This window comes from Cavia porcellus, unplaced genomic scaffold (assembly GCF_034190915.1).
Source record: "Cavia porcellus strain 051 isolate PalLab524CR breed Dunkin Hartley unplaced genomic scaffold, mCavPor4.1 scaffold_7, whole genome shotgun sequence".
NCBI classification, from domain to species: Eukaryota; Metazoa; Chordata; class Mammalia; order Rodentia; family Caviidae; genus Cavia; species Cavia porcellus.
In genome coordinates, this window is record NW_026947490.1 from 64,965,755 (window position 1) to 64,989,595 (window position 23,841).

The 23,841-nt window shown below is 40.7% G+C and overlaps 1 protein-coding gene across 11 annotated transcripts in view; it reads left to right on the plus strand.

The window, feature by feature from the left end:
- Window positions 1-2,181: 2,181 nt before the first annotated feature.
- Arhgap12 (Rho GTPase activating protein 12) overlaps window positions 2,182-23,841 on the plus strand; it is a 111,943-nt gene continuing 90,283 nt past the window's right edge. For 6 of the 11 annotated variants that reach the window (XM_063253738.1, XM_063253743.1, XM_063253746.1 and 3 more), the window contains exons 1-2: window positions 2,182-2,320; window positions 22,255-23,006. In XM_063253738.1, the coding sequence (XP_063109808.1) occupies window positions 22,332-23,006 (675 nt within the window). In that variant the 5' untranslated portion in view covers window positions 2,182-2,320; window positions 22,255-22,331. Of the gene's footprint in view, window positions 2,321-2,899; window positions 3,047-20,052; window positions 20,177-20,488; window positions 20,596-22,254; window positions 23,007-23,841 lie in introns of those variants that run through there. The other 5 variants (XM_063253740.1, XM_063253739.1, XM_063253741.1 and 2 more) reach the window with 5 other exon arrangements.

The window sequence follows — 23,841 nt, forward strand, 5'->3', positions numbered from 1 at the left end:
AAACTGGAGGTTTGGAGTATTATGCATTTGTAATTTTGATAGATATTGCCAAATTCGTGATCCCTTATAGCCTAACTAAAGCAGGGATGCCAGACAGAAATTAATGTGCTTTCATTTAGAAATATACAATGAAAAGTAGGTTACCTATTAAAGAATTAGGAGGAAAGTAGGACAATTTTATTCAGAAACTTACAAAGTTCATTTTCACTCAAAAATACATTCAGCAGAAATTTCTCCCGAATCTAATCTATGCCAAGAGCTTTTAGGAACTAGGACTACCACACAAACAAATCGACTCTCAACTCTGCCGCGGGTGGAGTTTACATCTGAGTTCACTTTTTGGAACTCTCTGCTACTTTATGAGAAGCCAGTTAAATGTCAAAATCCCGAAAACGATCTGTTGAGATCCTGAGCACAGGCTCCAGACATATGCTACCCATGCTATTTCAAAACCAAAGGAGGCAATGTTGCCGCTGACTTCTCCTTCTCCATGAGGTTCTTTTAAAACATACACTAGAGAGAGAGCTCTTTTTATCTGACTCCATCTGCTGTTGGTGATCATCAGCATACTGTGGGCATTGTGGTATCATCTGAGATTGGGTTGTGAAATAGGAAGTGGTGCTCCAAGCAGATTTGCAAGTGTATGCAAACTGTCCTCTGTCTCTGGCTGAAACTCAGAGTGCCCGGCAGGTTTAGGGAAGATGAAAGATAAGGCTATCAGCACATCGGGGCATGGTTTCCTTTTTGCAGTCTGTTCTCCTTTTGGAACAAAACATCACAAGGGAAGTCTACGGCATATAGTTTCAGACACATACAGCAGTAATACTTCGTGTACCGAACAAAGGGACAGGAAACGGAGCAAGTTAGAAGCCAGACAGAGAAGACAGAGAAGGTAAATGCCATTGGGAAGGGAGAAGCAAGTGGAAAGATAGTTTCACAGTTGTGCAAAATTCCTTTTAAAGGGACACTCCTTGATTTTGAGGCGACCCTCCTGCCTCAGCCTCCCTCAGCAATCCAAGTGCTGGGATCACAGGCATGCACCACTGCGCCTATTTTGACACAAAAGCAACCCTAAATTGCCCAGGCTGGCTTACAATTTGTGATACTTCTGCATAGGGCTCTGGTTAGTCGATTATAGGTGTGTACCACCATGCCTAACATTTAAGCGTTTTTCTAAGACAGTATTTTAAAATGTTACCCTCATTACATTTAATTTAAGAAAATTGTAAGCTACGGTTGTTAAAGTCTCGACAACAGCCCAGTGGAGTTTTGCATTCTTTAAAGCACAACTGGGAGTTCAGAGTGTGATACGGAAATCTGACACTGATGTGTCTTCACGTATGAAGACAGCACACAGTGAACTCCAGTGTGGCTGGAGAACGATGCGCCGCTTTCCTTATTTTCTTTCTGATCTGTATCATTAAATTCATCCTGGTACCATCCGAGGCAGACTCTACAAGTGGTTAATGAATGAGATGCTGCTCGGCTACTTTCCTCAGACACTGCAGAAAGAAGTCTCCCTCAATAGGCTCTCTGGCAGCGGAGGCACGCGGGTGAAGCAGCAGCTCGGGTGTCCTCCGTCCGCATGCGTGCAGTTCTGGCCACGCGCTCCTACCCTACCCTCGACGTCCGCCCGGCTCTCTGGCCTGCACTGCCACCGGGGCCCGACGCTGTGGCCCCGGCGGCTGAAGCCCGAGCTGGCCTTGAGGAGCACAGGCCCAGGGGGCCCCGCCCTCCGGCCAGAGACCCCGGCGAGGGTGGCTCCGCGCGCCCCGGCGGTGGGCCTGAGGTCGCCGGGGTCCCTGCTGCCCTCCGAGTCTCCCGCGGCACTTCCGGCCCGCTGGGAAGGCCGGGCGGGGGCTCCTGCGCTCTTCCCGCCATCCGCACTTCGCGCGCTTCCCGCTCAGACTCGCCTCGCCAGCATTTTCCCCACACTTCCCACTCTGTGTTTACAAAGTGTGGACGCCCACTCGGCAGCCGCTTCCCCGCCGCCCCGCCCCCCGAACGCTCCCCCGCCCCCGCCCCCGCTCCGGTCCCCGCCCCCCTCCCCTTCCAGAGCCCGTCCTAGGAGCTGCGGCCGACCCGCTCCACTCCGCCCGCTCGCCCGACCACGTGACCCGCCCCACCCGTCACGTGACCCCACCCGCCGCCCCGCCCCCGCGCCGGCGCGCTCCGACGTGCCCTGGAACTTGCCCTCCCTCAGAGACCAGCCTGCGGGGACGCGCGCCCGCGGCGGCCGCCCGGGGAGCGCAGTGCTCGCGCGCCGGGGTCTTCGGCCGCCGCGCTCGCCGAGGCAAGAGCTGCCCGCCGCGAAGCTTCGGTAAGGTGGCCGGGTACGGGTCCCCGCGGACGGAGGGCAGGTCTGCGAGGCGCCGCACAAAGGCGCGCGGGGCGCGGGCTATGCCCGCCGAGGACGGCGGAGTCGGGGGCGGGCCGGGGTCCCAGCCGCGGGCTGAGGTGGCCGACAGGGTTCGAGCGGTATGGAGCTGTACTCCCTCGTCCCCCGGGCGTCCCGACTTCCTGTGCCGAGGGCAGTGCCCGCCGCCCCGCCCCCGGCTGGGTGAGTGTGAGTGAGTGTGAGTGTGTGAGTGCGAGAGTGTGAAAGGCGGGGGGCCTCCCGTCGCGCGCAGAGCTGCTCCTTGACTGTCCCAGGGTGGGCGCCTGGCTGACCCCAGGAATCTACCAGGGGTCCCCTTGGGGACTCCTGACCTCCACCAGGGCACTTGCTCCCTGCAGTCGCCTGGGCTGCCCCGCCCCTGGCGGTGGATGTTTGCCCCCTCTGGCGGCCTCTTCCCTGTCCTGGGTGAAAAAGCCCTTCTCCAGGCAGCCGCCCCTCGCCCAGCCTCCGGTGGATACTCCCCTGCCTGGTGCCGCTGACCTTTACTTGTGGTGTCTTCAGTTGCCGCAGACCCGCTGGGAAGCAATGGCCACAAGGTCGTCATCGAGAGACTGGCACGGCCTTGGGTTTAGGGGCGTGCGATGTTTTGTTGGTGCCTGCGGCGGCAGCTTACAATGCATTGGCAGAGGCTCCAGCTCCATGGTTAAGGTACACCTTTATGGAAAGTTCTCAGGTCATTTCAAGTGAAGTAGCGTTACGGGTCAAGGCTTCCAAGACTGATGCACAGTCCCTTGTGACTTGCTTCGTTGATGGGTTTTTTTATTGACCATTCATGCTCACAGTCCTGAAAGGGAGGGAACATGGATGAGGAGTCATTTGGGTTTTGGTTCAGATTTTGTTACCCAGTTTCTAGAGGTAAGGCCTTGGGTGACTTCGGATATTATATTCAGAAAATTTCAGAAAGTATGTAGTCCCTGACAATGCCTCTTTCACAGTTGCCCAGAGATGGTTTTATTTGTCCGTAGCTGGTTTTCCTTATCTAATGTATAGGAAGTGTATCATAGAGCGGGCTATGTTTCCGATCCTCATTCCTCATCCGATCTGAATAGACTGTCTGGGTAGTCGTGCAGTATTTTTCTCTTTGTTTTAAAGTTGTTTTGGGAAAGACTCAGAGCAAGGTTTCTGGATCCCAGAGCAGTGCCTGAGAGCACGCAGTGTGACCAGGGGCCAAAGCCCTTGAGGAGCGGGGCAGGCTGGGCACGGATGTCCAGTTCTCTGGAGGTGTTTCCCTGTTGGGGACAAGTGAAGCGGGCTAAAATCGGTGCTCTTGTGTGTATGTATGTATATTTTTGCCCGAGTGTTTATTAATAGACATCTGTTTTTTTAGTTTATGAACCACAAAGCTGGAGAAGATTGCTTATTGATTCTTGTTATAGTGCCATCTGTATATGTTAGTTGTGCTTATGTAATCATTAGTACTTTATTAGTATTTGTAAGCTTTTTTTCCTTTACTTAAAACATTACTTGTGAGGCAGCACTGTATTGAAAACACCATATTATTTGTAGTTAATCATTTGGCTTTTCCTTAATTAGAACGTGTCTGCACAGTGGTTTTAAAAATACCCCAATGAAAAGTGAACTTTACAGATTTATGTTAAGTTATGCACGTGACATTACTGAGGATAATAAGGGTAATTTAAGATTGACTAAAATAAAACAGTGAATAGTGGTGATCTGTAAAGTCATTAGTAGCACTAATATGTAACTGAGAAAATGAGCATTACAATTTTATAATAAACCGTGGGAGAGAAAAGGGAAGTAAACCTTTATCTTACACTGTTTTTAACAATTTTGGTTATGGCATAAATATCCATTATATTGTAGAATGAATCAAATGTGAGTTGCCATGCTGTCACATAGCATTGTGGTACTTCACTTTATCCTCACTGGAGCCCTTTGGGCCACCATCCCAGTGACCTGACTTTTCTTTGGTTAATTTGTCTGGTTGTGCCAGAACCTCATTGGTGGCTGGCTTTACTGTAATTCAGCCATTTTCCTATTGTTTTCAGGCTTTATAGTTAAACTGAACTGCTAAATGCTGACATTTGTCAACCACTCATCCTGTTGATAATGCAGGGCTTTTCAAATTTTAAGGTATGTAAGAGTCGCCCGCAGGCCTCGAAGTCCAGTGGATGCTGTTCTGCCCAGACTGCAAATCCCCGCTGTGCCATAGAAATATAATGTACTGCCATTAAAATTTCTGGCTTTTACTGGACTTGCTGGGGAAAGTTTGTAATCCTAGCCCTCTGGAGGCTAAGGCAGTTCAAGGTCAGCTTTGGCTACATAGTGAGTTCATGGCTAGCCTGGAATGCATAGTGAGATTCTGTATCAAAAAACCCAATAAAACAACATCCCCCCTCAAAAAATCCAAAACAAACAAAAATAGCTTTTCTAAAGTAGATTTATTTTTTTAAAAAGATCTGCTAGCCAGATGTGGTTCCTATGCCTGTAATTCCAGCACTAGGAAGGCTGAGGCAGGGGGATCGAAATGAATTTGAGGCTGTCTGAGCTACATATGGTTCTGGTAGCATTAAAATAATAGTAGTATTTTGGGGGAGGGAGCTAAAACTTACAAAGCCTTATTAAGTGTTGGAGGTATCCTTACACATTCTCCTGATATGTGGCTGTATACTACTATTGAATTCCATTCTGCAGATGTGTAAAAGTGAGGCTCTCAGAGGTTTAAATGACTTCTTAGGTCACACAGGTAAAAGGCAGAGCCAGGAGGTTTGAGGAGGGACTACTTTTGAAAGTTAATCAGTGTATGTATTTGTTTTGTTTTTGTTTTTAAGACAGTGTGTCTTATCACTATGTAGTGCAGGCTGGCATTCACTTCATTTCTGTAGCCCAGACTCACCTTGAACTCAGCAATTCTGCTCAGCCTCCTGAGTGCTGAGATTACAGATGTGCACCACTATGCCTGGCTTATCAGTGTATTTATGAATATTTTTCTAGTCACATATTTTGCTTTGAGTACACAGTGAATAATATGACCACTCTGTCATGCCTGATAATTTACAAAATTCTTTTTGAGTATTTTTTTTTTTTTTTTTAAGACAGCATCTTGCTGTTTTCCAGGCTGCTCTGAATTCACTGGGTTGCCCAGGCTGACCTCTACTAATGGTGATTCCCCTACCTCAGCCTCCTGAGTATTGGGATTACAGGTGTGCACCACCACACTCTGCTCATAAGGATCTTTTGAGATTTACTTGTTTTGTTTTATTTATTTTTTGAGGTAGGGCCTCACTAGGTAGTCCAAGTTGGCCTTGAACTTGTGGAGGTACTCCTACCTTAGCCTTCGTAGTGCTGAGATTACAGGCATGCACCACCATGCCTGGCTTCCTTCAATTTATTAATAAGGTATATAAGTTGCTGAGAGCTTTTAAGCGGTCAAAACCTAGCTTTAAATTTCAGGCCTCAGTTCTTGAGTTCTGTGCTTCTTTCCTTGTACCACAACAGAATTCAGTGTATGAGTTTAGAGTTTTGTATTTAAAAAGTGGTTAAGCTGGATGTGTTGGTACACACTTGTGATCCCAGCTCTCAGGAGGTTGAGGCAGGAAGATCGCCACGAATTTGAGGCATCTTGCACTAAATGGTGAGATCCTGTCTCAGGGAAAAAAAAAAAAAACCCAGAAACCCCAAAACAGAGCAAGCCCCCCAGCTCAAAAACCCAAAAAAGTTGACTGAAAACTATTTATTTTGCTCTATATGATTGAGTTTACAATATTGTAGTTTACCGGGGTGTTGTATATGAAGTGTGATAAAAGGTTTTAGATCTGTTACAGTAAAAGACACGTTGCCGTTAATCTCCCTCAAAGTAACTTCTTGTTTCAAACACACTTATCCCATTGCTTTTGCCACTTTCTGAAGCAATTCTAGAAGTCAGGTTTTGTATTTCCAGTTGTGCTGTTGTGGTGGCCTCAGTGTCTTGATTTGATCCAAAATTCTACCTTTTATGATCATTTTCACATTGGAAGAGAAATCGCACGGAGCCAGATCCTTTGAACCAGGTGGCTGAGGACAATACAAGCCTGCCTTTGTGTGATGGCACTTGGTAGCAGCAGTCACTGTGTTTTGATCACAGCTTGTAAAGACACTCATGAAAGAGGACTTGTAGAACTGCTTCAGAAAATGGCAAGAACAAGGTACTAAGTCTGTTTTGAGGAGGTTAGTGCATGTGTACTTGTCGTTGTAATTTTTAGAAATTTTAGCATTCAGGTCACACATGCCTGTAACCCCAGCATTCTGGGAGGCTGAGGCAAGACAATTGCAAGTTCAAATGCAGCTTGCCCAGTTTAGTGGTTTAGTAAAATTCTGTCTCAAAATTAAGTAAGTAAGAAAATTTAAACATTCATTGTATTTTTCAGTCACTCTTTGTACATACTCTTAAGATATACCTGCACTAAACAATGAGAAGGGATGAATTGTAGTTGCATGCTACATAAATGACTCTAAAATGCTGATTTTAGGTGAAACAGGGCAGCTGTGTTACTTGTATCTTTGTCACTTTTGCTTCCTTGAGTAAGTGGTGATCCCTCCAGCTTTATAACTTGCTACTTTTTTCACATTTTCTCCTTGCAGTCTCTGAAGAATCTTGAAATTTGTATTGTTTCTCTTTTTATGGAAGGGTGCCCCACACTTTAAGGTATTCATTGGTTGATGGACCTTTGAATTGTTTTAACTTTCTGGCTATTGTGAATGTTCACAGAAGGACTTTTTATGGACTTAAATTTCCCTATGTTTTGGGTAAATACCTAGAAAAAGGATTGAAAGTCATAATGCCATATTAAACTGCCTATATTAAACTGTATTAGTAGCCGCTGAATTGTTTTTCAAGAATGGTGGAACCATTTGCCATTTGCATTCCCACCAGCAATTAATGAGAACTCCTGGGCTGACCTGACATTCTTACCAGGTTAGTTCTTAAGAGGGAGTTGTTACAAAACAGCAAGCCTGGCCTTTCTCTGTCATACTTGTAGCTACCTAGCTTTTTTTAAAAGTCAGGTCTTGCTTTGTAATTCAGGCTAGCTTTGAACTCGCTTTGTAGCCCAGGCTGACCTCAGACTTGTGATTCTCATGCCTCAGCCTGCCTAGTGCTGGAATTATAGATACACACCACCATGTCTGACCCAGCTTCCTCTATTTGTGATGCCATCTGATAGAAGGTCCTTACAGAGCCTAGCCAGTGCCTTTGAACTTCCAGAACTGAGAGCTAAATGAACTATTTTCTTTAAATGAACTCAGTCTGTGGTACTTTGTTACAGTGATGAAAAATAGACAGATAAGATACTATCACTATAATCAAGCTGCTTCCCCCAAATTTCCATGAGTTCCTTTGTAATTTGTTTCCCTCATTCCCTAGCATCTACTGCTTTGTTCCCCAGCATTATAAAGTAGTTTGCATTTTCTAGAATTTTATGAAGAGTGAGTGACTCATATAGCATAGACTCTTTACTGGATTTTTTTCTTTCACTAAACAAAGTTAGTTTGGAACTCAATTGGTGTGCATGTCAGTAGTCCATTTTTAATGCTGGTTAGTACTCCGCCGGGTGGATATAGCACTATTAATTTATTTATTCATTTGTTGATTGCATCTGGGTTATTTCCAGTCACTACAGATAAAGCTGTGTGGAGATATGCTTTTTTCCCCCCCTGGGGTAAATACTTAAGAGAATTCCTGGGTTCTATGGTAGATGCACTTTTAAATTTTTATCATCTGCTAATTAACTCTAAGTGATTGTATCACGTTGTATTGCTATTGGTGGTGCGTGCAAGTTCCCACTGTTCCACACGCTTAGCAACCTGGTAGTTAGTCTTAACCATCCAGGGGATGTGTTATGGTATTTCTTTGTTTTATTTTCCTCTCTTGGTGATTAAAGACACGCATCTTTTCATGAGCTTCTTTACCATCTGTAGAACTTCTTGAATAAGTCAGTGTAAATCTTTTGCCTGGTTTTTAATAAATCATTTGTCATCTCATTCTTGTTTGCTTGTTTTTGAGGCAGGGTTTTGCTATGTAGCACAGGCTGGCCTCACCTCACTTCAGTCTTCCTGCCTCAGCCTCTCAAGTACTGGGATTACAGGTGTGTGCTTCCACACCCAGCTCTCATTTTACAATTGTTTTGTAAATTCTTTATGTATTCTGCTTTGCTTTATTTTTTGTCTTTTTTGAGGTACCGGGGATTGAACTCATGACCTTGCGCTTGCCAGGCAGGCCCTTATGCTGCTGAGCTAAATCCCCAGCCCTAATTTTTTGTCTTTTTTTGAGATGAGGTTTCACTATACAGTTCAGGCTGGCTTGTACTCATTTTGTAGACCAGGCTGGCCTCGAACTCACAATGATCCCCTTGCCTCAGCCTTCCACATGCTGAGATTACAGGTGTGTTCCGTCAGTGCCTGGTCTCCTTGTATTGTAGACAAGAGTTCTTTGTTAAAATGTTTGCAGATGCTTTATCCAAGTCTACAGATTGTCTAGTAAGTTCCCTTTTTTCTGGGAGATAGGATCTTGCTCTATAGTCCAGACTGGCTTTGAATTCACTATGTAGTCTAGGCTGGCCTTCAGTTGTAATGCTGTTGACTCAGCATTTGGTTTGGTGGGATTCCAGGCATTTGTTACCTTGCATATTTATTTATTTATTGTTGATATTGGGATTCTATTCAGGGTCTTCATATCCCTGGTCCTTTTTTTTTTTTTTTGCACTTGAAAAATTATTAGTACCTTTTTGTTTTCTTTAAAATTAGATTTTATTGGTACATTTTAGATATACATGATGATAACCTTCATCATCGGGAATTTGGACCTGTACATGATATGTTGTCTTTTTTTTTTTCCCCAATTCTCCTTCCCTCCCTTCAATCCCTTATCCATTTCTTTTTATTTTTGAGACAAAGTTTTTTTTTTTCATTTTTTTTTTTATATCCACTTTTTTTTTTTTTTGTAGTTTTTTTATCGGTACCGGGGATTGAACTCACGACCGCCTGCTTGCAAGGCAGGTGCTTATGCTGCTGAGCTAAATCCCCAGCCCCGAGACAAAGTCTTTTGAAGGCCTTAACTTTCCCATGATAGGCATGATCTTATGATCCTCCTGACAGCCTCCCAAAGTGATTACAGGCATATCCCATAACCTCTGGTTTATTTAATTTCTTATTGATGTCTCCTAAAACAAAACTTAAATTTTACCAAAAAAAAGGGGAGGGGCTGGAGGTTTAGCTCAGCGGCATAAGTGCCTGCCTTGGAAGCAGGCAGTCGTGAGTTTGATCCCCGGTACCGATAAAAAGGAAAAAGACCAAAAAAAAACCAATTAAATTTTGGTGAAATCTATTAATCTTTTCATGTTGTTTGAGTTCTTAGTCTATTTTTCCCTATGTCTGCTTGTAGAAGTTACATAGTTTTAGGTCTTAGATTTATTTGTGATTCATTTGGAATATGGCACGATATAATAAAGTCACTTTCTCCCATGTGATTATATAGTTTACAATTTGTTGAAAAGATTATCCTTGCCCAGTTGAACTGCTTGTTAATGTTTATTGAAAATTAGATGAATACATATGCATGGGCCTATTTCTGGGGTTTTTTTTTATGTGTATGTTTGCCAGTTTCTGGAGTCTTACAACAATTTTTAGTGTCAAGTAGCTTTCCAACTTCCAACTGTTACTCTTAATTTAGAAAGTTGCTTTGGTAATGCCAGATTCCTTGCTTTTTTACAATATAAATGTTTTGAATCACCTTGTCAGTTTCTTTGGGATGTTGAATTGGATTACAGTGTTTCTATATAAATTGTGGGAGAACTGGAGCACACTTGAGTCTTTTACTCCATGATCACCATGAATATTCTCATTTAAAGATCTTTAACAATATTACCAGTGTTTTTAGGTTTTTCAGTACGGAGGTCTTGTGTGTCTTTTACCCTTTTTATCATATTTGATACAGGTGTTATGTTTGACTTTGATTGATTGTGTGTTTGTTTATACAAACTCAACAAAGGTAAAACTCCCATCATCGACAGGGTAGAAAACCTAACAGTGTGATGATGGCACTTATGAATGCAGGACTTTACCAGAACCGAGAGGACCACTCAACTCATTTCAAAGGAGGGAACAAAAGGAAAAGAAGGCCTTGTGGCCTCATTTATTCTACTTCTCAGTCATAGGGTAGAGTAGATTGGTGAATTACATGAGCTCATGCTGGAGTTTACTCTCCTGAGTGCACAGGCTGGAGGCTGACTTATAAAATTATGAGAAAAAGATAAAGTTTCTAGAGAGGAAAATTGGATGCAAAATGTTCTTCCACCACCATAATTTACATTTATCCATAGCATGGTCCTGACTTCTGATGCACACCGTGGGCTCTTGTTTAAATGTGGCTTTAAACAGAAAGCCGCCTGCTTGTCTTGTCTGGGCACATTGTGTCAGTGGAGTACCGGTTAAGTTCTCTCCCGCCTGGAGGAAACCAGGAAGGTTGGCAGTCTCAGAACAATAAAATGTGATATGCGTTTAAAGTTTATATAGATAACCTTTAAATACTTTGTACAAAAATAGTTCGGTATAATGTGCGATGTAACAAAAACCAGTATTTGGTATTTAAAGATTTTATTTATATTTTGGTATTTTAAAATTTCAGTTTCTAATATCTTATACTTACAATATATAAATACACTTGATTTTTATGTTTAACTGCATGAAACAACTTACTAGTTCTAGCAGCTCTTTTGTAGATTTCTTAAGACATTTATGTAAATGATACTGTTATCTACAAAAAAAAATGTTTACTTATACTTTATTCTGTGTATGCCCACACACTCCTCTTTTTTTACCATTTTGTACTGGCCAGCATGTCCAGTCCTGTGTGAAACGAGTGGGGATCACTGACCCCTTTGCTTCTTTCAGGTCTTGGGAAAGCATTCAGTTTTTCACTACCATGTGTGATGTCAGTTCTAGGTTTTTTGGTAGATGACCTTTTGTCAGGTTGAGAAAATTCCCATCTAATTCTTATTGTTTGATTATTTTTAATCACTTGATTTTATAAATCAAGTTGATGGTAGAGCTATCTAAAAACATCTGTTAATATGATGAATTATATGGCTTGGTTTTTGAAAAGACTTTGCTTTTCCTGAGCAGTTTTAAGTTCATAGCAGAAGTTTTATTAGCCATGTTGATTCTCAAAGAAAGAGAAAGTTAACCTGTTGACTCAAGAAGAAAATTGTTTTGGTTTTTTAGACTTTTTACTAAATGAATTTTTTTTACATCATGTCAGCTGTCTTAGCATGTGCAAATAGATCTGAAGGAATAAAAATTTAGTGCAAGTCCTTAAAATCTAGGTAGCTGACTCTTTAGAGATTTTGGCCTAGAAGGATTTGGTCAGGGCTTGTTGAATTCATGTTTGTTGTTTTTTTTGAGATAGGGTCTCATTATGTATTTTAGGCTACCCTTGATCTCATCATGTGGCCCAGGCTGCCTCTTTGTGGCTATCCTCTTGCCTCATCTTCCCAAATGCAGGGATTACAGGTGTATACTGCCATAATCAGTCTTATTTTTTATTGACATAAAAAGAATCAGTGGTTCACTATGAAACAAACCTTCACTTACGGTTTTATTTATTCATTTATCTTTTTGTGATAGGGTCTTGCTGTGCGGTTCAGGCTGGCCTTGAGCTCACCTTATAGCCCAGGCTAGTCTAGAACTCTCAATAATCCTGCCTCAGCCTCCCAAGTGTGGGGATTACAGGTATATGCAACCAGCTGTGCGCTCACTATAGGGTTTTAATATTTCTTCTTTTTAAAAAATTTTATTTAAGAAGGAAAAAAAAAACAGAAAAAGGGTACAAGTTATATAGAATTTCAGAAAAAATAAGCAATAGGAAATCACTAGTTAATAGATTACATATTGTCATCTTAGAAGTAGTTGTTCAAGTTACAAAATTAAAGCATATAAAGTGGACATTCAAACAGTGAGACTGCAAACAGTTGTGTTCAATGATCCAACAAAACTCAGTAATATGGTTATCTATCGTTACACTTAAATATACATGCAGGTACATCCTTTAGAGCACTTTCTTTTCCTCTCTTTTGTACAATGACAGTTACACATTTTGGGTTTTATTACTCCCACAATTCTTATTACTTTTTTTGAAGAGAATAAAGCCAAATGTGACGTAACAAAACAGAATCAGTCAAATCAAAAGGATGGACATAATACATACTGTAAAAACAAAATACAAGGTGATCAACAATGGTTACCATAATGCCTCTTGCTATCTTAAAAAGAATTGCCTATATCATCAGTTATAATAAAATTGAACAAAACAGTAAAGAGCAAAACCAGTAAAACCAAAACATTGGAGACATTACAGGATTTCAAAAGAAGATGATAGTCAAACCAAGATGGACGACATAATGAATCTTATTGTCTTCACAGTTGTTGCCTATACTCTCGAACTTGGTACTATCAAGCAAAACAGAATAGAGGAAAATCAGTCAAAACAAGATGGTGAGAGCAATACAGGGTTTCAATTCAAGTTAATAGGAAATCAAAGTGGGTTACTATAATATATCCTGCTATTTTTTATTTATTTTCCCTTAATTAAAAAGATAAAAATAAAAAAGTAAATAATAAAACAAGGAGATTTAGATAAAAGAGGACATAACAACAAAACAGCACAGGTCAAAACATATCCATTTAAGCAAAATAGTGTTTCACCACAAGATATCCCGACATAAAAGTAGTTACCATAGTGTCTCTTTCCTTGAAATCTTTGAGTATAACTTCGTATACTGTACCATCAAACATATCAAGATGTAAAATCATTCAAGAGAATGACAGTATTACAGGGTATTTAGAATCAACTAACAGAAAATGAACAATTGTTTCTGTGTAATCTCCTTGTCTATAAAAGTTGTTTATATTATCACATATAATAAAATCCAATAAGATACAACATGTTAAGACCAGTGGAGACAGAAGAACAAAAGCTTGATGGGACTTCAAAACAAGATGATGTTAAATCAGCACTAGCTATTATGATATCTTGTTTTCTCCAAAATAGCTGTTCTTACCATCCAACCTTCTCTGCCTCATTTCTGTTGAGCTCTTTTTCTGTCGTTTGTTGTCAGTTTGTCTTCTTCATTTTGCTTTCTGCTCCATTCATTGTGGCCTCTCTGCCACTATTTCTGGAATCTTGGTATTTTTCTTTTTTAGAATGTCCTGCAGTACTCTCTGTAGAGTTAAATTGGTGGTTGCAAATTCCCCTAGTTCCTCTTTATCCTGGAAGCACCTTGTTTTTCTATCAATTTCCAGTGAAAGTTGTGCAGGATATATCAGTCTTGGCTGGAGATTATTATCTTTCAAAGCTTGAATTATTTCCCCCGACGCTCTTTGTGATTTGATGGTTTGTGCCGAGAAGTCTGTAATTCTGATGGGTGTTCCCTTGTAAGTGATCTGTTTCTTGTCTCTGGTTTTAGTATTCTGTTCTTATATTAGATTTCTGGAATTTTGATTATTATATGCCTGGGTGTAGTTCTGTTGGGTTGTAGGTGGCTGGAGTCCTGTATGCCTCATCTGAGTATCTTTACCTTTTGCTAAATTAGGGAAATTCTCCTGGATTATTTCTGTGAATAGCCTTTGTAGTTCATTTGTTTGTGTCCCTACTTCTTTTACGTTCTTAATTCTTAAATTATAGATCCTCTTTTTTTTTTTTTTTTTTTGTCTTTCTCTTTTTTACTGGTAGCAGGGGTTGAACTCATGACCACACACTTGCAAGGCAGGTGTTTATGCTGCTGAGCTAAATCCCCAGCCCCTTATAGATCCTCTTATCATCTTCTAGCCTTTGTATTATTGCTGTTTGTTTCCTTGTTCTTTTTTAAGAAGTTTTTCATTTCATGCTCCCACATTACAAATCTGTCCTCCAGTTCAGATAATCTGTCCTTAGTTTCTTTCAAGCTGTTATGCCAGCTTTCAATAGAGTTTTTAGTTTCCTGGTAATCTCTTTGAACCTGCTTCACGTATTCTATGTTTTCTCTATTTTCTCCATCAAGCAATTCTCCCCTTTTTTTCTGTTCTTCCATTCCACCATCTGTTTTGTCTTGGGCAGTGCTTAGCATTTCTCTAACTATTCTACTTACGTCTTGCTTTACTTCGTTAAATACTTCACTTTTGAACTTGTCTATGAGGCTCCGGAGATAGTGCTTTATGTCTATTGGTGCTGTGTCTGATATTGCATGTTTTCTGTCCTCATTCTCCTTTGCATTTACCTTTCCTGGATCAGTGTTCTCAGGATTGGGGGCTGAGGACCCTTTCTTGTTTCTCCCTCTTCCCATACTTTTTGTTCTTTCCATATAGGCATATATAGGAGGCCCAGTTTCTTTCTTTGTCGGTTTTTGTTTGAATCGCACTGGCTAGATGTTCCCGCCCACTGCAGTGTACTAGGGAGACACAGACCTGGGCTGCCTCTGCTGGGCCCACCCCTCCAGGTCAACCTACTGAAGGCTTCACTGCTAGGGTGCACTGCCAGGCGCTGGGACCTGGTTTAGGCTAGCCTACTGGGTCTTAGTCTGCGGGTCACCCAGGCCAAGCGCTCCCCACCAATCCTGCTTGAGAGGGGAATATGCGACTAAATTCACTGCAGCATCCTGTTCTGGCTAGTCTGTCTGGTCCCAGAATGTCTCGGTTGGAGCCTCCTAGTCTATGGAAGGGTCCCCGTTCCTCTCACTTACTGCAGGTCGATGCAGGGCTCCCCGCCAGTTCTGCTCTCAACTCAGTTCTCCGATTCCCACTCTCAGAGCTTTCGCGTTTCTGTCTCTGCTGTGCCAATTCAGACGCAGCAGCGGTGGCAAGAAATTCAAATTACTGTTTCCAGAGGTGCGGGTTCCAGCTTCAGCGCTGAGATTTTATCTGTTCTGGTTATAGCACCAGGATTACATTTCTAGTTGGTTTCTCTCAGCTTAGTTTGTTCCTGGGTCAGCAGGGTATATCTCCCCTTGCTTAGGACTCCTCACACCCCACCATTCCTGGATTCTAAGCTGGCTATCTCAGAGAGCCTCCATAGCTGCTGTTATCTATCTGCCATGTTCTCCTGGAAGTCCGGCTTTTAATACTTCTGTAATGCTGCCCATCAAAATCATTTAGTATAGCTTTGTTTCATACTGGCTTTACTTTGACACAGGGTCTTGCTGAGTTTCCCAGGCTGACCTTAAACTTGGGAACCTTCTGCCTCAATCTCCTGAGTAGCTGGGGTTACAGATGTGTTCCTTTGCGCCTGAGTGGCTTTTACTTTTTCTAGATTGAAATAAATATCATATATATTTTTAGTGCACCATGTGGTTTCAGTATGTATATATTCATTGTGTCGTGATCAAAAAGGTAAGCATATCTGCTGAAATATTTATCATTTGTGATAAAAGCATTTGAAATTCTTTTTTCTGGGCTTTTGAAATACACAGTGCATTATTACCATCTTTGGTCACCCTACCATGCAGTGGAATACAGGAATTCACTTCTTAAGATGTGATGGTGGCTGGCTACCCACTGACCAACCTGTCCCCAATGCTCTTTTCTGCTCTACTTTACCCAGACTCTGGTATCTGTCATTTTACTCTTAACTTTTTTTTTTTTTAGCCTGCTTTAAATAGCTTCCTTTTCCTTCTTATGTTTTCTTTCTTTATTATTATTTTTTTTTCTGAGACAAAGTCTTGCCATGTAGTTCAGGTAGATCTTGAACTCACTTTGTCACCCAGGCTGGCCTTGAACTCCTAGTGATCCTTTGGCTTCAGCCTCCCAAGTACTGGGATTATAGGTACACCACCACACCATTTTTAAAAAAAAGTTTTAAATGCTATGTGTGATAGTATATTACTATAATTGTGGCGTTTTATTGTTACTGATCCTTCACTGAGCCCAGTTTATAAGTTAAACTTGATCACATGTGTATTTAGGAAAGCACAGTGTGTATCAGCTCTGCTGTTTATGGCTTCAGGGATCCCCTGGGGTCTTAGAATGTCTCCGGGACAGGGGACTGCTGTACCCTGCAGGAGTGTCCCTAGCCTGCCTCTGGCCACTGCCCCCAGCCAGTTTCTATCTCCAGATAACAGTTATGTGTGTGAAAGTCTTCTGAAAGCCTCCTTCCCTTGTGTTGTTTATGTGGGGAAGTACTCGGGCTAGAGCCCTGGGCTTTATGCCTATGAGCTAGGTGTTCTGCCTTGGAGCTGCTGGCCAGCGCTCTGTTACTTTCTGATATCCTATTTCTGCAGCTCTGTGAAGACCAAGCCTTCATTTCTCTGTGAACATTTACCCTAGTGAAAGGACCTGCTGTTGATAATGTCCTGGGTGAGTTTGTAAAAGGAGACCTACCAGGCCTGCAGGACCTTCCAGGGCTCCTGTGTGCCTGGCACTAGATCTATGCACTTGTCCTCCGAGGCTCACTCAGGCCTCACTCCTGGCACCCACTCTGACCCATTATTTGTGCATCCTTGCAGTCATCCCAGAACACCAGGAAACAAACCACCCAAGCTGCTCTGAGAGTGTCCACAGAGCATGGTGCTAGGGAAGTGTCAGTCACGGCCCTGCAAGGGCTCTGTATACCCCACAGAAGGGAGGTGGCCTGTGCCAGCTTGGTCAGAGGACTAGCAGACTGACCAAGCGGGGACTTCTGGTTGGTCGGGAGCCTCGGGTCATCTGTCTAGCTTCTGTCTAAGGCTGGAGGAGGGAGGCACAGACTAAACTGTGCCCCAGGTCCCAAACCTGTAACCTGTAAGGAGGGCCTGGTGTCAGTACAGGCCATGGAACCTGCTGGATTAGTAATTTCAAATGAGTACCTTAAACTATGTAAAGGGTTTAATGCCAAGAATCAGTGCTTAACCTGTGGTGTTTTAAAGTTGTGTTATATTCACACACTAGAGGCATGCTAATATTAACAGTATTAGGATTATTGAATGGGCTTTAAATACGTTGGTTTTGAATTGTGGACTTGTTAATTATGGATTCATCTGCTGTATTTATCTTAACATTTTGTTTACATGATTCCTTTTTTGGCTATTTCTAGTAAGGTATAGTTGATTAAGACATGTTTTGGGGGAGGCAGATAACATTTGCTGAGCTTATCAATTGTGATTTCTTAGTTTAGGTGGGGAAGACAGTTTTTAAAAATTGGCAGATGAAAATAAGAGGCTATTGGATTATAAAATAGCATAATAGAGTGTTCTAAATCCAATTTGGGGCAGAGAAGTTTTAAAAGTAAGCAGGTGTGGGGGAGGTGTGCGTATATGTTCTTGAGACACAAGAAGTGAATGGAATAGGGGGAACGATACCAGCAGAGGCATGGAAAGCCTCTGGATATTTTTGAAACTGCTAAGAAAAGCACGGTTGTCCTGGGCAGTAGAGAGTGAGAGCGTTGTGTATGTTGTTGATTGAGTGTTTTGTAGTTGTTAAGTGTGTGGGATGAATGTGGACAGAAGAGGACAGTGATAAGCACAGAATTGATTTCAATTATTGAGGTAAGCATGGTGGTGGGAGAGCATTGCAGCTGAATAAGCAAGAACCAGAGCAAAACGCTGTAAAAAGTAAGATACCAAGGTAAACAGTACTCACAGAGCTGAAGAGAAGAATGCACAAAGCTGGGTGTGGTGGTGCAGGTCTGTAATCCTGCACCTGGAGAGTGAGGCCGGAGGATAGGGAGTTCGAGCTCAGCATGGGCAGCTGAGCAATGTGGTGAGACTTGGACTCAAAATTAAAAATAGAGAAGGTCGGGGAATGTAGTTCAGTGTCAAGGCCCTGGATTCAAGCACCAGTGCTGCCAAAAAAAAGAGCAGTCCACGGATTGAGAGCACAATCCACAGGTTGAGGAAATTGTGGTAGAAATAATCAAATCAAAATTAATACAGCTTGTGCGTTAAAATAGAAAATAAAATAAATTATTCATATATTTGTGATTAATGTATAATGTTCACTTAGATCTAATTTTTAGTGCTACTCCATAATTATTCTAATTCTATTTGAGTCCATAATTTAAGCCTTTATAATTTAAGCCATAATATAAGCCTTTTTCATTTTTATCTAACTGCTCCTAGACCTGTGGTTGTTATATGCAATTCCTGCTCTGTGGCTTTCTAGATGTTTTAATAATTTTTCTTAGAGATTGTCCAGCCTCATGCCCCATGCCTAACCCTGCTTTCAACTAGTAGTCTTTCTAAGCTTCTGTTCTGTTATCCCAGTGTGTATGCCCTGGCTCATTCCCTCGGCCTGGGTACCTTCCTGCCTTTTCTATGCATGGTAGCAGTCTTTTGAGTCTTTGCCCTGTTTCTTGTTACCTTTAAGCAAAACTGTAGACTGGATATCTCTTGCTGACTTCCTTGTTTCTCCCTATTCTTATCTCTTTCCCTAACTCCTCCTCCATACTTATCTCAGTTGTCACTAGGGAAGCTATAATCATAAAGCCTGGTGGGAAATGAGATTGAACACAGACCAGCCTCTAACCCATGTTGTTTCCCAGCCTTGAAAATTTAGGTTAAAGGAATAAAGTACAGAGTGACTAATGTCCTGGTAACCCAGAAAGTAAAGGCTGAACATTTAGAAGATTAGAGTTTCTGTTTACTGTAATGGGGAAAACCTATTAGGGTAACAGATTTGGCAGGACTGAGCCAGGTTAGAGATAGGAAGTAGATTTTGAATTGGTACATTTTAGATACTTATAGGCCACCAGATACATTTGGCTGTTAATGTGTCAATAGTCTGCTTTCATCTGAGGAATCTCCTTTTCTTTATCATTTTTAATGGCATTAACTCTTTCAAAGACCTCAGGTCTGTTACCTAGAATATCTCACTTTAAAAATTCATCTGCTAATGACTGCTGAAGGTGAAATATGCTTTTGACAAAAGAACATGACATACATGACATTGTATACATTTTATTGCATGGCAGTAAGAAGAATATATTACTGGATGTTACACTGTTGTATTGCTAATTTAAAGAATTACTTATTTTTTGGAGATTAAACCCAGGATCTCACCTGTGCGGGGCAAGTTGTCTGCCATTGTGCTACATTCCCTTTTAGTTTTTTTGTTTTTACTTCTTTATGTAATTAAAATTTTTTTTATTAGTACACGTTTGCAGTAATTGACTACATGAATTTTAAGGATGTACTGGTAAATTTAATCGTTTGATTGAGTTTAGAACTCTGCACTGTAAAAGCATATTTTGTGATTTGTAACTACTAGATAAAGTAGGGAACTACTACTTTATCCATAATTATTTGTAACTACTAGATAAAGTAGGCACAGGGTTGGGGTGTGGGAGGCTCCAAATGACTTTGAATATGGTTTAAGTTCTCTTTGTCCATACATTTCTGTAAACTTAAAACCAGTTCTATCATTTTAATCATTTTACGAAGTTGTTTTTCATATAATCAGAAATTTCAAAAGGTAACCCTACAGAATTGGAATCGGAGTAGGTGGGGCTCCTTGGCTCTTAGGGATTGTTTGTCCATGTTCAAAGGATGCCAGACGCAACCCAAGACAGAAGACAGTCCTGTGGGCCTTAGCTTAGTCTAGAAATTTTACGCTTCTAAAATGTAAAGAACTTTATATTCTTAGCCTTCTTCAAGGAATCTTATTTACTATTAATTAGCTTTTTTTTTTTTTTTGGTCTTTTTTCTTTTTATTGATACCAGGGATTGAACTCACGACTGCCTGCTTGCAAGGCAGGCGCTTTATGCCGCTGAGCTAAATCCCCAGCCCCAGCTTTTTTTATTTTATAGATTTAAATGTAACACTGGATATTGATATCTTTCTAAGGTAAGTTTTTAATTTCTATTTTGCAAACAACATTATTGTATTAAATATTATTCAAGTAGTTTGCCTAGAAAGTAGATTTTACGGAATTGCATCAGTAATCAATCCTGGGCTCAAGACTTGGGTGCTGGGGCATACTGGTAGGTTGTCATGGACTCTTGGGTTTATATATTTTTTGGGAAGTCTCAGTTTGCTTTAAAATTGGCATCCTTGAGCACTTGGTTTAGTGTATTAGTTTCTGAGGGATGATGTAACGAAGTACAGGTTGAGCATCCCTTTTCTGAAATGCTTGGGACCAGATTGATTTTTTTTTTTCAGATTTTAGAATATTTGCATATATGTGAGATATCTTCGGAAAAGGACCCAAATCTGAGTGTTAGATTCATTTGTCCTTCATGTACACTTGTACACATAATCTAAAGGTAATTTTATATGGTATTTTTAGTGTGCCTGTGTTTTGACTGACCCATCATATAAGGTCATAGGTGGAATTTTCCTCTAGCATCAAATCAGTGCTCAAAAAGTTTCAGATTGTGGAGCAATTTGGAATTTTTTTCTCTTCTTTTTCTTTTTCCTTTTCCTTTTCCTTTTCTTTTTCTTTCTTTTCTTGTACCAGAAATCAAACTCACAGCCTTGCACTTGGCAGGCAGATGCTGTGTGATTGAGCCATATCTCTGGCCCACAATTTGGATTTTTGCTAAATAGGATGGCTTCAAACTGCAGAAATTCCTTCTCTCAAAGTTCTGTAGCCTGGGGGTCCAAAAAGTGTGGCAAAGTGTACTGCTGAGGACTTTAGGAGATACCCCTTCCTTGATTGTTCCTAGCTTCTGGATTTTGCTGATAGTAGTTGGCGTTTATTCTCAGTTTCTACCTCTGTCTTCATATGATCTTTCTCCTTGTACCATTTGTCTCCAGATCTCTTTCTCTAATAGACACCAGTCATTGGGTTTGGGGGGCCTAGTCAAATATGATCTGAAAACCCCTATTTCAGATAAGAGCACATTCACAGGTCTTGGGCTTAGTACTTGAGCATATCTTGGGGATGAATTTGAGATATGTATATATTTATATGGTTTTTTTCTGTTGTTCTTTTTTGGTGTTGTTTTTTGAGACAGGGTCTTGCTATGTAGTTCAGGCTGGCTTTGAACTCACTGTCTCACTTTATATAATACAGGCTGGTCTCAAACTCAGGGCAATCCTTATGCCTCAGCTTCCAGAGTGCTGTGATTGCAGGCATGCAAACTATGCCTAGCCTAGTTATTTTTAAAATGTTTATAATACAGAAGACTAGTTATACGTTGGCATTTGTGAGATTCATTCCAAAAAAGAAGTAGAGGTAACAGAAAAACTTAGTAAGCTTATTTTTTCTTTTAATCCTGTGTATGTTTTGCCTTGTAATAATAATGCTGGCTTTAAAAAATTTTACATTAATAAATTAGTTTAATTGGGTAATTTAGGGTTTTATGCTTACTGATGTTTTCACTCTTTTGGAAAATAGAATAAAATATTAACATAAGAGCTTTGAAGTTCAGCTCCAACTTCAGAAGTTGTCTTAGGTGATACACCTTGTAAAACTAGCTGAATGCCTGGCTTTTGGTTAGTAGCTGGTATTAATAATGATTATTATTGAGCCTTTATGAGATTTTGAAGATGACTGTAAAAATTAGAGAATTTGTCTCAATTCTTATCTTTATTCTTTTATTAATATGTGTTTATTAGTGTGATACTTAAGATATTCATCTTGGGGAGCTGGTATATGCACATATGGCATTTTGATCCTTTTTACTTGCCCTTCTTCCTATCTCTCTCTTTGATTAGTATATTGGTTAATTACTGAGTTTACTACCCCAGACATAAGGTTTGGTTAGATCATAAATACAGAAAAATATAGATAAGATGGGAATGTTTTTAATTTTGGGTAATACACATGATATTAGTTAGAGTTTAACTTTTTAGGCTTGAGATTTGAAGTTATTTTTCTGTAAATGGGCTGTGTTATATAATGTTTGTCTGTGAATAAATATCAGATCTAGATTGCATTAACTTTTCCTTTATTCTTTTTCTCCATTTAAATAATCTAGCTGTGTTAATGCGACAAGCCATAAAGCCATAATGTGGCATACCATTCTTTCTGAGAGGTGAATATTACGGAATAAAGATGGCGGACAAAAGTGGGAAGATTGTTCCAGGACAAGTATATATTGAAGTGGAATATGATTATGAATATGAAGCAAAGGACAGAAAGGTCGTGATAAAACAAGGGGAGCGGTATATCTTGGTGAAAAAAACCAACGATGACTGGTGGCAAGTCAAACTGGATGAGAATTCCAAAGCATTTTATGTACCAGCCCAGTATGTTAAGGAAGTCACCCGCAAAGCTCTAATGCCACCTGTTAAGCAGGCAGTTGGACTACCAAATAATTCTATGAAAATGATCCAGAGTCTGCATCTTCAGAGATCAACAGAAAATGTGAACAAATTGCCTGAACTTTCAAGTTTTGGAAAGCCCTCCTTGTCTGTTCAAGGAACAAGTCTTATTCGTGATGCCAATCAGAATTTTGGATCCAACTGTCATCCAGGTCAAACTCTCAATCTAAGCCTGGACCTGACCCATAATAATGGAAAGTTTAACAGTGACTCACATTCTCCTAAAGTTTCCAGCCAGAATAGGACACGCTTATTTGGTCACTTTCCCGGTCAGGAGTTCTTGGACATAGAGAAAACTAGCTTCTCCCAGGAGCAGTCTTGTGATTCAGGAGAAAGCTTGGAGAGAGTACATCAAGATTCCGAATCTGGAGATGAGCTCAGCAGCAGCTCCACAGAACAGATAAGGGTAAGAAGAAAAATTAGACTGAAGAAGCATTTCTACTACCTTAATAGCAATTTATTACATGCTTTCTTTTAATTAAAGTCCTTGTAAGAGTTAAAATTGGTTTTGCTTTATATTTTCAGAATACATGGACTCTGACCTGCCTTAAAGAGCTAGACAATATGTGAAATAATTTGAGAATTTTATAAAGGGTTACTTTGGTTTTTGTAATCGTTGTTCATTTATAGGAGTAGAACTACTTTAAATGTGGAAGTTAGTTTTTATCTCAGTTGGTTATGTATAAAACAGTTTAATTTGCCCAATGATATTTGTTCTAACAAAAACTTTACTGTTCTCTAGCGTTTTTACTTTTTTATTCTTTCCATTAATAATGGATATCTGAGGAAAGATGTCACTGGAATTTTAACTTCTGCTCAGTGCAACTTTTTTGTTAACCTTGAATACCAAAATGAGAGAGCATATCTATTAACATGTTTTTGTGTCTTAAGTAAGTATCTGTTCTTCAGTGATTGCCATGACTTTTAGCATAGAAAAACTTATGTGGTTTGTTCCCCCACTTCATTTTCTTCTGCAATTGTCTGTGCCAGTTTATTTCTCAGGGGAAGTAAAGTCATCCTAAAAGTGCATGCATAGGGGCTTTTTTCTGCAGTGCTGGAGGTTGAATACATTGTCTCACAATTACCAGGAAAGTGCTGTAGCACTGAGCTGTGTCTAAGCCTGGGAAAATTACTTAACCTCCTTGTGTTGTAGCTAGGTTCACGCCAAAATAGGGATCCCAGAGTTGTTGAGGTACATACTTAAGTGGATTAAGTATCCATATCTGTTTTTTCCTGAATTT